Source organism: Schistocerca serialis, chromosome 8, assembly GCF_023864345.2.
Source record: "Schistocerca serialis cubense isolate TAMUIC-IGC-003099 chromosome 8, iqSchSeri2.2, whole genome shotgun sequence".
NCBI classification, from domain to species: Eukaryota; Metazoa; Arthropoda; class Insecta; order Orthoptera; family Acrididae; genus Schistocerca; species Schistocerca serialis.
The window spans coordinates 296,450,649-296,463,753 of record NC_064645.1 but is presented as its reverse complement, the minus strand read 5'-3'; the positions used below and the strand labels follow the sequence as shown (position 1 = coordinate 296,463,753).

The 13,105-nt window shown below is 39.4% G+C and overlaps 1 protein-coding gene across 2 annotated transcripts in view; it reads left to right on the top strand.

Annotated features, from left to right (window-relative positions):
- LOC126416143 (putative inorganic phosphate cotransporter) overlaps window positions 1-13,105 on the top strand; it is a 195,167-nt gene that overhangs the window by 159,628 nt on the left and 22,434 nt on the right. For both annotated transcript variants that reach the window (XM_050083690.1, XM_050083691.1), the window contains exons 7-8: window positions 5,079-5,211; window positions 11,936-12,174. In XM_050083690.1, the coding sequence (XP_049939647.1) occupies window positions 5,079-5,211; window positions 11,936-12,174 (372 nt within the window). The remainder of the gene's footprint in view (window positions 1-5,078; window positions 5,212-11,935; window positions 12,175-13,105) is intronic.

Below are 13,105 nucleotides of genomic sequence, written 5' to 3'. Positions count from 1 at the left end.
TCACTGGATGCAGATACGGAAGGGCATGTGGTCAGCACACTGCTCTCTCGGCTGTTGTCAGTTTTCGTGACCGGAGCTGCTACTTTTCAGTCAAGTAGCTCCTCAGTTAGACTCCCAAGGGCTGAGTGCACCCCACTTGCCGACAGCGCTAAGCAGACTGGACGGTCACCCATCCAAGAGCTAGCCCAGCATGACAGCACCTAACTTCGTTGATCTAATGGTAATTGGAGTTACCACTGCAGCTAGGCTGTTGGCGTGAACCCACATGATAACTTCCAAAAATGTTTTCAGCTATGGGTGAGAATCTACTGAACAAGATATTTGACAGTACCTTATATGCAATAATCAGGAGTGTTATGCCTCTGTAGTTGTCGCATTTCAGTATATCTTCTTTCTCTTGTGTCAAACACACTATCCCTACGTGTCATTCTCCTGGTAGCTCTTCCTTTTCCCAGATACAGCACAAAATCTTGTATACCCTGCAATTTAACTCAACTTCTCTGGCTTTCAATAGCTCTGGTATTATATTATCAGTCTCTGGTGCTTTATTGTTCTTTGGTTGGGCTATTGCTTTGTCTACTTCTCCTTGAGAGAGGGGGTGGGGGACTGTGGTCTTGCCATCTTCTTCGGGGTACATTAGGATCTCTTCAGTAGGAGGCTTTGGAGCATCCAATAGTTTACTAAAATATTCTACCCAGTGTTCCAATATCTCTTGGTGATCAGTTATTAACGCCCCATTTTTACTTTTACATATATTAACGCATAGCTTAAATGCTCTCCTTACACTATTAATTTTCTGACTGAATTTTCTGACATCATTTGTTTTTCCATTTGTGAAACAAGTTCAGTTGATTGCTGTAAAATAGAAGAGAATGGTTGGTGGTCTGTTAAAACTGTGAAATGTTGGCCCTCCAAAATGTGCCCACTACTGCCTGGCTGGCATCGACAAGAAGTCCAATAGGGGCGCTGGGTTTTGAATGTGTGAACAGTGTTTCATTTTCCAGTGCTGTCTTCATGTCTTCAGATTCTTTGGATGACTTCAGAGACCAAACAATTTTTCTGTTGTCAGAACTGTTTTTACTGGGGATAAATACATCAATTATTCCATGTGGGAAATGGTATTCTGGCATGGTTTAGCCTTTACTGTTAATCATCATTATGTGTCATGCACACCAAATGACATCCTCTACACAAAATTCCATCTGATAAAGTTTTCAGTATGTTGCACACATGACATCATGTGCAACAAGGACAAAGGCTTGTTGTTAGCCTCACACAGTTTGCAGCTTGGATATGGAGGAGTGACTGTTGCAACAAACAGATGATGATTCTGAAACAGGTACACAAGGAATTGGAGCTGAAGGCATAAGCCATGCTGTTGCTTGGTCAGTTCTGCTTCAACAGTTACTTCATTCATAACACTTCCAGCATGTGCAAGCTTTCAGTCCACAAGACCATTGTGGCAGGTTATGGTTCTATAAATGGATTTGCATACAGATTTCTGAATATCCATTGTTGCTGAATATCCATAGTTCACAGCTTGCATTTTATTTACGGATCAGTTAGGATTTACGCAGTCTGGGATAATGAATTACCACAATACTCACATATGGAGTGTATTCTAACATTCAAACAAACATGGAAGTGTAGGAAACCGTGAAGTATCAGTGTAATATTGAAAGAAATGTCTCTCACAGGTGAGAGTATTTAAATCCTAATGGTAAACTGCTGAAGCATTCATAACAAAGTGCCAGAGTTTGAAGTGCTCATGAAAAGCAGTGAAGCTCACATAATATGAGGTACAGAAAGCCATTTGAAACCTGAAATTGTTAGCAGTGAGGATTTTGGGGGAAATATAAGTGTAAATCTAAAGGATAGGCAAATGGGAAATGGAGGTGGTGTATTTGTAACAGTAGACATGAAACTCATATCCAACAAGATATAAATTGGAGCTTCAAGTGATACTGTTTGGGCAAGACTCAGTATCCTTCTATCACCCACCAGTTTCATCTCCCAATATAACCAAAAACTTGAGATAAAACCTCAGTTCACTTGTACGTAAGTTCCTCAGGCATAATGTAATCCTTGGTGGAGACTTGAGTCATCCAACAATTAATTGGGAAAATTAGTTTTGTTGGTGGTGGGTATAATAAGACATCCTGTGAAACTTTACTAAATGCCTTCTCTGAAAACTACTGAAACATAGTTAGGAACCCCACTCATGATGGAAATATATTGGATCTAATGACAAGAAATAGACTTGACCTCTTTGAGGATGTCCACATCAGAACTGGTATTAATCACCATGGTGCAGTTGTGGCAACAATGATTACTAAAGTACAAAGGAAAACTAAAACAAGCAGAAAAATATATTTGTTCAGTAAGCTAGGTAAAAAATCATTAATGTCATATCTCAATGAGAAACTTGAAACTTTCAGCATAGTGCAGGAGTATGTAGAAGAACCCTGACTCAAGTTTAAAAGAATAATTGACTATGCACTGGATGGATATGTACAGTTCAGAATGGGAGGGAACCTCCATTGTAAACAGTAAATATAAATATACTTCCAAGGAAACAGAGATTATTATGTAATAAGTGTAAAACAAAGCATAGGATTATAGATGGAGAGATGGTGAATGAGGTGGATTTGGCTGTCAAGAAAGCAATGTGTGATGCCTTCAATGACCACCATAGCGGAATATTGTTAAGTGATCTTTCACAGAACCCAAAGAAATTCTGGTCGTATGTAGAGGCTGTTAGTGGCACCAAAGTTAGTGTCCCATCCCTAGCGAATGAGACAGGAACTGAAATTGAAAGTAGCAAAGCAACAGCTGAAATGATTAACTCCATTTTCAAATGTTCCTTAACAAAAGAAAACACAGGAGAACCACCCCAATTTAATCCTTGTACAATTGAAAAGATGAATGAACAAGTATTAGTGTCATTTGTGTTGAGAAACAGCTGAAATTGTTAAAGCTGAACAAAGCTCCAGAGCCCTATGGAAGTCCTGTCAGATTCTACACTGAATATGTGGCCCCTCTTCCAACTATGATCTATCGTAAATCCCTTGAACAAAAGACCATGCCCAGTTCTTGGAAAAAGGCTCAGAAAGATATTAGAAGTGATCCACAAAACTACTGTCCAATATCCTTGACATCGATTTGTTGTAGAATCTTAGAACATTCTGACCTCAAACATAATGAAGTATCTTGAACGGAATGACCTCCTTAATGCCAACCAACAGAGATTTTGAATACATCGATCATTTGAAACCCAACTTGCACTTTTTCCACCAGACATACTGAAAGCTTTCAATCAAGGCAACCAGGTAGGTGCAATATTTCTTGATTTCCAAAAAGCATTTGACTCAGTACTGCACCTTTGCTTATTGTCAAAAGTACGATCACATGGGGTATCAAGTGAAATTTGTGACTGGACTGAGGACTTTTTGGTAGGGAGGACACAGCACGTTATCTTGAATGGAGAATCATTGTCAGATGTTGAAGTAACTTTGGGTGGTCCCCAGTGAAGTGTTTTGAGACTGTTGCTGTTCAGTTGTATATTAATGATCTTGCAGATGATGTTAATAGTAAAATCAGATGGTTTGCAGATGATGCAGTTGTCTATAATGGTGTACTATCTGAGAGAAGCTGCATTAATATTTAGTTAGATCTTGATAAGATTTCAAAGTGGTGTATAGATTGACAACTTGCCCTAAATGCAGAATTTTACACTTCAAAAAATGAAAAAAATGTATGACTATACTATCATTGAGTCACTGCTGGAATTGGCCAACTCACATAAAATATCTGGGTGTAATACTTCGTAGGCATATGAAATGAAATGGAATGAAGTGAGATATTTAGTTTCAATATTGTGGATGACAGACTCATAGAGCCATATACTTTACAAAGCAAATTGATAGGTTATGTTTATCACCCATGATATATTACCCTGCTACTGGAACACAGTACCTTTGCATAAAGACAGGCATTGTAGTTCATGCACAATGGGACACTATGCAATTTACTATGCCTTATATGACAGTATTTAACACAAATGTTATTGGACCATGGAGTGGTTGAGGAGGTAAGGCAGTGTGGCATTTTCTTTCACCAGATCATAATCCCATAGACTTACAGTTACAGAAACACTAATAGGGACTGATCAACAGCACGCCCATTGCCAATATAGTAACATTACTGGAACATGTCTCTCAAGCATGTGAGCAGTACAGTCAGGTGTGTTCACACAAGTTCATGATTGTTTGAGAAGGAGGCCTGAAGTATGTCTAACAATGACTGCTAAACACATTGAACACCTCCTGTTGTATCAATAGACAGAACACAATTACAAGACAGAATGAACCCTATCTCAATAAATATTTGCTTCTAGACATGTGTTTGTAATGTAGGTTTTTATTTTTAGATTTTAGATTAATACTTATTCTATAGATCACGAATACAACACTTTGTAATGATGTGGAACATGCCAGTTTAACAAAAGGCTTCTTTACATGCCATAATTTAAGTTATTTATTTATTTATTTATACATTTAGTTTTGTAAGATTACTAATTTATACCAAAAAATCTAAAATAAATATTCATCTATCGAGTAGAAGGAGTTGTCATTCAGAAATTCTTTAGTTTGTTTTAAAAGTCGGTTTGCTATTTGTCAGACTTAAAGTTAGACTTAATGCAAAGTAGCGAAGATCAGCCTTCATTTTAATGTTGTAGCTATGCCCATTGCTATTTCTTTTGAGTTGGGATGCGTTATTAATAACAAATTTCATAAGTAAATACTTATAAAGTTTGTTTTGCTTTTGTCATTACTGTCTCATGTTATAACAGGAGACATTCTATTAAATTCCCTCTATAGCAGTTAGGCAGAGCTAGGAAAAAGAAAACTGTAGTTCCATTATATTTCATGAAATTTATTTTCAAAGTCATTTGAGAAGGAATACTAGGCTCAGAATTACATTCACCAAGTTCCATGAGATAGAAAATTTATGTATTTTTTTGAAGACCTTACTGTAAGCATATTTCAGGAAAATCACTCATCAAAATCTTTTTTCAGAATGGATTCCTGTCGTCACTACCATACATCGCTATGTGGCTTGTTTCAATTGGTAGTGGACGAGTGGCAGACTGGATTATAACACACGGATATCTTTCCACCACAAACACACGAAAGCTGTTCACTACTATAGGTAAGACTCTACAAAGAATGTAAAACTTATTTGTTTTCTTATTTTTGTCTTTATTTATTTATTTATTGTTCCGTGGGACCAAATTAAGGAGAAGTCTCCATGGTCATGGAACGAGTCAATACATGAAATTATAACACGATATTAGAAACAGATAAAATGAAATATAAAAAAACATATTCAGGTGACAAGTCGTAAGTTTAAATAAAGAAAATCAACAACGTAACACTGGAATTTGCTTAATTTTTTAGCTCTTCCAGGAGCTCCTCGACAGAATAGAAGGAGTGAGCCATGAGGAAACTCTTCAGTTTAGACTTAAAAGAGTTTGGGCTACTGCTAAGATTTTTGAGTTCTTGTGATAGCTTATTGAAAATGTATGCAGCAGAATACTGCACTCCTTTCTGCACAAGAGTCAAGGAAGTGCATTCCACATGCAGATTTGATTTCTGCCTGGTATTAAATGAGTGAAAGCTGCTAACTCTTGGGAATAGGCTAGTACTGCTAACAACAAACGACATTAAAGAAAATATATACTGTGAGGGCAATGTCAGAATTCCCAGACTATTGAATAGGGGTCGACAAGAGGTTCTCGAACTTACACCACATATAGCTCGAACAGCCCGTTTTTGAGCCAAAAATACCCTTTTTGAATCAGAAGAATTACCCCAAAAAATAATACCATATGACATAAGCGTATGAAAATATGCGAAGTAGACTAATTTTCATGTTGAAGTGTCACTTATTTCAGATACTGTTCTAATGGTAAATAAAGCAGCATTTAGTTTCTGAACAAGATCCTGGACATGGGCTTTCCACAACAGCTTACTATCTATCCAAATGCCTAGGAACTTGAACTGTTCCATCTCGCTTATAATATGCCCATTCTGTCTGATCAAAATATCGGTTCTTGTTGAATTGTGAGTTAGAAACTGTAAAAACTGAGTCTTACTGTGATTTAGCATCATATTAGTTTCCACAAGCCACGTACTTATTTCATGAACTACATTATTTGATACTGTTTCAATATTACACACAAGATCCTTCACTACCAAGCTGGTGTCATCAGCAAACAGAAATATTTTTGAATTACTTGTAATACTAGAAGGCATATCATTTATATAAATAAGAAACAGCAATGGGCCCAGCACCGATCCTTGGGAAACGCCCCACTTAACAGTGCCCCATTGGGACTGAACATCACTACCACTCTCAATATTGCAAAGAATTACCTTCTGCTTTCTGTTCTTAAAGTAAGAGGCGAACCAATTGTAAGCTACTCCCCTTACTCCATAATGGTCCAACTTCTGCAGTAATACACTCCTGGAAATGGAAAAAAGAACACATTGACACCGGTGTGTTAGACCCACCATACTTGCTCCGGACACTGCGAGAGGGCTGTACAAGCAATGATCACACGCATGGCACAGCGGACACACCAGGAACCGCGGTGTTGGCCGTCGAATGGCGCTAGCTGCGCAGCATTTGTGCACCGCCGCCGTCAGTGTCAGCCAGTTTGCCGTGGCATACGGAGCTCCATCGCAGTCTTTAACACTGGTAGCATGCCGCGACAGCGTGGACGTGAACCGTATGTGCAGTTGACGGACTTTGAGCGAGGGCGTATAGTGGGCATGCGGGAGGCCGGGTGGACGTACCGCCGAATTGCTCAACACGTGGGACGTGAGGTCTCCACAGTACATCGATGTTGTCGCCAGTGGTCGGCGGAAGGTGCACGTGCCCGTCGACCTGGGACCGGACCGCAGCGACGCACGGATGCACGCCAAGACCGTAGGATCCTTCGCAGTGCCGTAGGGGACCGCACCGCCACTTCCCAGCAAATTAGGGACACTGTTGCTCCTGGGGTATCGGCGAGGACCATTCGCAACCGTCTCCATGAAGCTGGGCTACGGTCCCGCACACCGTTAGGCCGTCTTCCGCTCACGCCCCAACATCGTGCAGCCCGCCTCCAGTGGTGTCGCGACAGGTGTGAATGGAGGGACGAATGGAGACGTGTCGTCTTCAGCGATGAGAGTCGCTTCTGCCTTGGTGCCAATGATGGTCGTATGCGTGTTTGGCGCCGTGCAGGTGAGCGCCACAATCAGGACTGCATACGACCGAGGCACACAGGGCCAACACCCGGCATCATGGTGTGGGGAGCGATCTCCTACACTGGCCGTACACCACTGGTGATCGTCGAGGGGACACTGAATAGTGCACGGTACATCCAAACCGTCATCGAACCCATCGTTCTACCATTCCTAGACCGGCAAGGGAACTTGCTGTTCCAACAGGACAATGCACGTCCGCATGTATCCCGTGCCACCCAACGTGCTCTAGAAGGTGTAAGTCAACTACCCTGGCCAGCAAGATCTCCGGATCTGTCCCCCATTGAGCATGTTTGGGACTGGATGAAGCGTCGTCTCACGCGGTCTGCACGTCCAGCACGAACGCTGGTCCAACTGAGGCGCCAGGTGGAAATGCCATGGCAAGCCATTCCACAGGACTACATCCAGCATCTCTACGATCGTCTCCATGGGAGAACAGCAGCCTGCATTGCTGCGAAAGGTGGATATACACTGTACTAGTGCCGACATTGTGCATGCTCTGTTGCCTGTGTCTATGTGCCTGTGGTTCTGTCAGTGTGATCATGTGATGTATCTGACCCCAGGAATGTGTCAATAAAGTTTCCCCTTCCTGGGACAATGAATTCACGGTGTTCTTATTTCAATTTCCAGGAGTGTATTTTGTGGTCAACACAGTCAAAAGCCTTCGTTAAATCAAAGAAAACACCTAGCGTTCGCAACCTTTTATTTAATCCGTCCAAAACCTCACAGAGAAAAGAGAATATAGCATTTTCAGTTGTTAAACCATTTCTAAAACCAAACTGGACATTTGACAGCAAATTATGTGAATTTAAATACTCCAGTAACGTTGTATATACAACCTTCTCGATAGCTTTAGCAAACACCGATGGCACAGAAATAGGTCTATAATTGTCAACATTATCCCTGTCTCCCTTTTCATAAAGTGGCTTCACTACCGAGTACTTTAATCGGTCAGGAAACCGACCACTCCTAAAGGAAAAGTTACAGATATGGCTAAGTACTGGGCTAACATACATAAAACAATACTTCAGTATTCTGCTAGATACCCTGTCATATCCATGAGAGTTCTTCGTCTTTAGTGGTTTAATTATTAACTCAATCTCCCTCTTGTCAGTATCATGGAGGAGCATTTCAGGTAACAGTCTCGGAACACTTTTTTCTAAGAGCGCTATATGATTCCCTGTTGGGACTAGGTTTCTCTTTAGCTCACGTGCTATATTCAGAAAGTGATTATTAAATACTGTACATATATGCGACTTATCGGTGACACGGACATTCCCACTACTCACTGATTCTATATCCTCGACCTGTCTCTGCAGACCAGCCACTTCCTTTACGACTGACCATATGGTTTTAATTTTATCCTGAGACTTAGCTATTCTGTCTGCATACCACATACTTTTTGCCTTCCTAATAACATTTTTAAGCACCTTACAATACTGTTTGTAATGGGCTGCTGCATTTAGATTTTGACTGTTTCTAATGTTTTGATATAATTGCAACTTTGTTCTACAAGATATTCTTATCCCTCTAGTCGGCCACCCAGGCTGCCCGTTTGTGCTAGTACCCTGTTTTGAATGTTCTAATGGAAACCAACTTTCAAAGAGCATGAGAAAAGTCTTGAGAAAAGCATTATATTTATCGCCTACTGCATCAGCGCTATAAACATCTTGCCACTCTTGTTCCTTGATAAGGTTTACAAAGATCTCTACAGCAACTGCATCAGCTTTCCTAAACAGCTGATAACTATATTTAACACGTGTTGCAGCACAAAAATCTTTTAGAGTTAAAATTTGTGCATCATGATCTGAAAGGCCATTCACCTTTTTGCTAACAGAATGCCCTTCTAGTAATGAGGAATGAACAAAAATGTTGTCGATGGTTGTTCTACTGTTCCCTTGCACTCTCGTTGGAAAGAATACGGTTTGCATAAGATTATATGAATTAAGGAGGTCTACCAGCATCCTCTTCCTTGCACAATCACTTATACAATTAATATTGAAGTCACCACATATAACTAACTTCTTGTATTTCCTATAAAGTGAAACAAGAACCTCCTCCAGCTTTAGCAAAAATGTTGTGAAATCAGAGTCTGGGGATCTATAAATAACAACAGTTAGAAGTTTAACTCCATTAAATTTAACCACACCTGCACAACATTCAAACACCTTTTCAGTGCAGTACTTTGAAACATCAATTGACTCAAATGGGATGCCGTTTTTCACATACATGGCTACTCCCCCACACCGCAAAGAGCTCCTCGAAAAGCTGCCAGCCAACCTGTATCCTGGTAAAGGAAGCCTCTGAATTATCTCCTTATTTAAGAAGTATTCAGATATACGAATAATTTCAGAGTCAACATCTATAAGCAGTTCACTAACTTTATCTCTAATACCTTGTATATTTTGATGAAATATACTAATTCCCTCATTACTCGGATACCTAAGCTTTGTCAAAAGTGGTTCCTTTGTTAGACTTCCCTTAAGCAGGAATACCTATCAGCTGACTTCAATCTAAAAAAGGTGCAGCTCTAACACCCACTACTGCAGGAATTTTCCCATGAGTGATCCCACCAACCCCACCTATGCTGTCACCTATAAGCTTTGCCAACCTCCCCTTCCCATACCTGTTGAGGTGCAGGCCATGTCTAGTGAAACCCGTCCTGCTGATAGACTCCGCCGACACCACTGAAATGTGACCCATGCTTTCTGTCATCAGCGCACCCCCAAGTCTCATGTTGTTACACCTGACGGCTGTATTAAGATGAGGGCGATCGTGACGCTGAAACAGTTCCACGAAATGCACATTCGTGTTGCCAGTCTGAGTGGCTATCTTTTCCAGGTCACCATCTATGTCATACTCCCCATCCCTATCAATACTATTACCAGCCCCACCCACAATCACTACCTGATCCTCTTTAGTAAAATCCCTACATAACCCCCCTATGTTAACAGTCACCTGAGCCAATCCTGCATTGGGCTTCACAATGCTGGTGACCTGGTACTCACTCCCCAGCACTTCCTGCAACTGCTGGCCTACACCTCTGCCATGAGAACTACCTAACAGCAGAACCTTCTTCTTCCTCTTTGACTTTGGAACTGTTCTAGCCACCGTAACTACTGAGGTCTGCTGCATACTTCCTACATCTACAGCTACTAGAGATACCTCTCCACTAGACTCTGAGAGTTGGTCATATCTATTGTAAACACCAATAGTAAAACTATCTGAAAATCTTCTTCTCCTAGCAGATCTCTTGCCAACAGCCAGCTCCCATTCCCCAACCCCCTTCTCCCTCCTCATCCTATCTAGCTCCTCCTGTGCGTTTTTCAACTGCACCTGAAGGGCACAGATCTTACGCTCCTGCTCCTCTATCAACTTACTCTTACTACATAATCTGCAGTTCCAGGAGAGGATCTCACCAGAATGCCCACTGGCTTTCCCACTGCATTCCCCCCTGTGAAAATACTTCGAACAAGTCTCACACCGCAATCCACTACTCACGAACCTACGGCAAAGCCCACACTTCTCACTCATGGTAAAATTTTACTTTTTCTATGTTCCGCTACTACAATAAGATGTTAAAAACCTGACTACAATAATCACAAATTTACTCTACAAGGGAAGTAACTACTATTATTAACAGTATTAATAAACAACAAATGTGAATATAACAAAAGACTAATACAGAAAGAGAATCAAACGTCTAATGACACAGTAATGAAGCTGAAAACAGTTCCCAAAAGTTTCTTCTGAAATTATTTCACCAGAAAACACAAAAAACACCGGTTGAAGACTACTAAAGTTCCTAAATAAACCACTATACACAAACAATTAATTAATACTTAGCTTTCAATGCGCCGCTACAGCTGCAACTGGTCAGCGTGGAATGTAAACACAGTAAGAGGTTACGTTGCTCGATATGAAACACTCACAAATATCAGGTCACAACACAAGAAAGGCAGAGGTGAATGAAGAAACCACTAATAAGTCACTTATATAGTAAATATTATCACAAAAACCGTTAAAATATGTATCTGAAACCTAAAAATATATAAAAACTTCGAGAGCGATCTCACACACAGTCACTCGCTTATGACGTCACACAATGCTGGTGACCTGGTACTCACTCCCCAGCACTTCCTGCATCTGAATAAGATGTTCAATATGTTAGTGAATATTATAAAAATAGTTAAATACAATTCTGTAATATATTCTGGAAATATATTTTTATTCACAATCTTCTCACCTTGTTGTCTTTCATTCAGCTTTTGCACCAACTGTTCCTATTCCATCACTTTACTTTTGTTTTATATTTCATAATATTATGTAAGCGTAAGCAGTCACCATTGAGCAAACTACTGCCTGAAATGCACAGTATCTGCAGGTACCTTTAAAATATTTATGTTCGAGTTATTTGTAGGGAAGAAATGAGTTCTTGTCTATACTCTAAGTTCTCTTATTTGACGACAGTTGCTGTTTATGATAGATGCTTTTACATCTCATTTAGATTTTTAAATTATCAGAAAATTTCTCATATAAGAATTGTTGTAAAGCTTTTTACACATTTTACACTTCACTACATTTTAATACATAATTTAATAAAGTATGAAATTTTGTTTCCACAGCTTCTGTAGGACCTGCAGTTGGTATTATAGCTGCATCATATGCAAGCTGTGATAGGGTAACTGTGGTATCATTGTTTACACTTGGTATGGCATTGATGGGAACATTTTATGCTGGTATGAAGGTGAACGGCTTGGACCTTAGTCCGAATTATGCTGGATCTGTCATGGCTCTAGTTAATGGAATTGGGGCAATCACAGGTGTTATTGTACCATATGTAGTTGGCTTATTAACTCCAAATGTAAGTAAATACTAAAGTTACTAGAATTAAAGTCTACTCAGTTACTTTGACCATATATTCTTGGTTAAACTAAATAATTATTTATTAGCAAGCAGTTTACAATTTTCACTTACATTATTATAAACTGACATCACTTAAAAGAAGATATGATAATGTATACCCATTTAAACTTGCATGCTTCTAATTATCTCTACTATATAATATGAATCCAAGTACACTGTTTCTATATATTGAAGCAGCATACTTGGATTCATATTTATGATCTCATGTTTTTAAAAAAGGTCTTGATTTTGTTTTGTCATATTGAATTTCTTCATTGCAACAAGCCTATTTTGGCTATAACTGCCATTGTCAAGCTGTCTGTGGATAATACTTAGAATTTTATCATTATTTGCTTAATATTTTTATTTATATTTTATGTCTGTATGGTGTGTATATATGCAGTGGTACTTACATCTAGTTATTCTTGACTTCTATTGCACATTAGTTGTTATTGTCACTTATTAAACTGCTGTCTATGATTTTGTAATGCACATTTATCTTTTAGCAAATTTGGTCAGCTTGTTTGTCCTTTTTTACATCAATGAATGCTGTCCAGCATATTTTGGTTTGTATTTATAGGGTAACGCAGTTCTGACATCTCATTTGACTGTTGCACCAATAATGGTGTATGGTTACAAAATTACTTTATATAGTCTACGAAGTTAGTTGATTAACAAAGATCAAACAGTTAGTCAGCTAACTTTGTATACTATATAAAGCAACTTTATAACAATATAGCATTGTTGGTGCAGCTGTCAAATATGCTGTCAGAAATTTGTTACCATATAAATATAACTAAAGTACATTGGACAGCATCCACTGATGTGAAAAAGGATAACAAGCTACCCCAAATTTGCTAAACTACATACATAGATTCCAAAATTGTAGA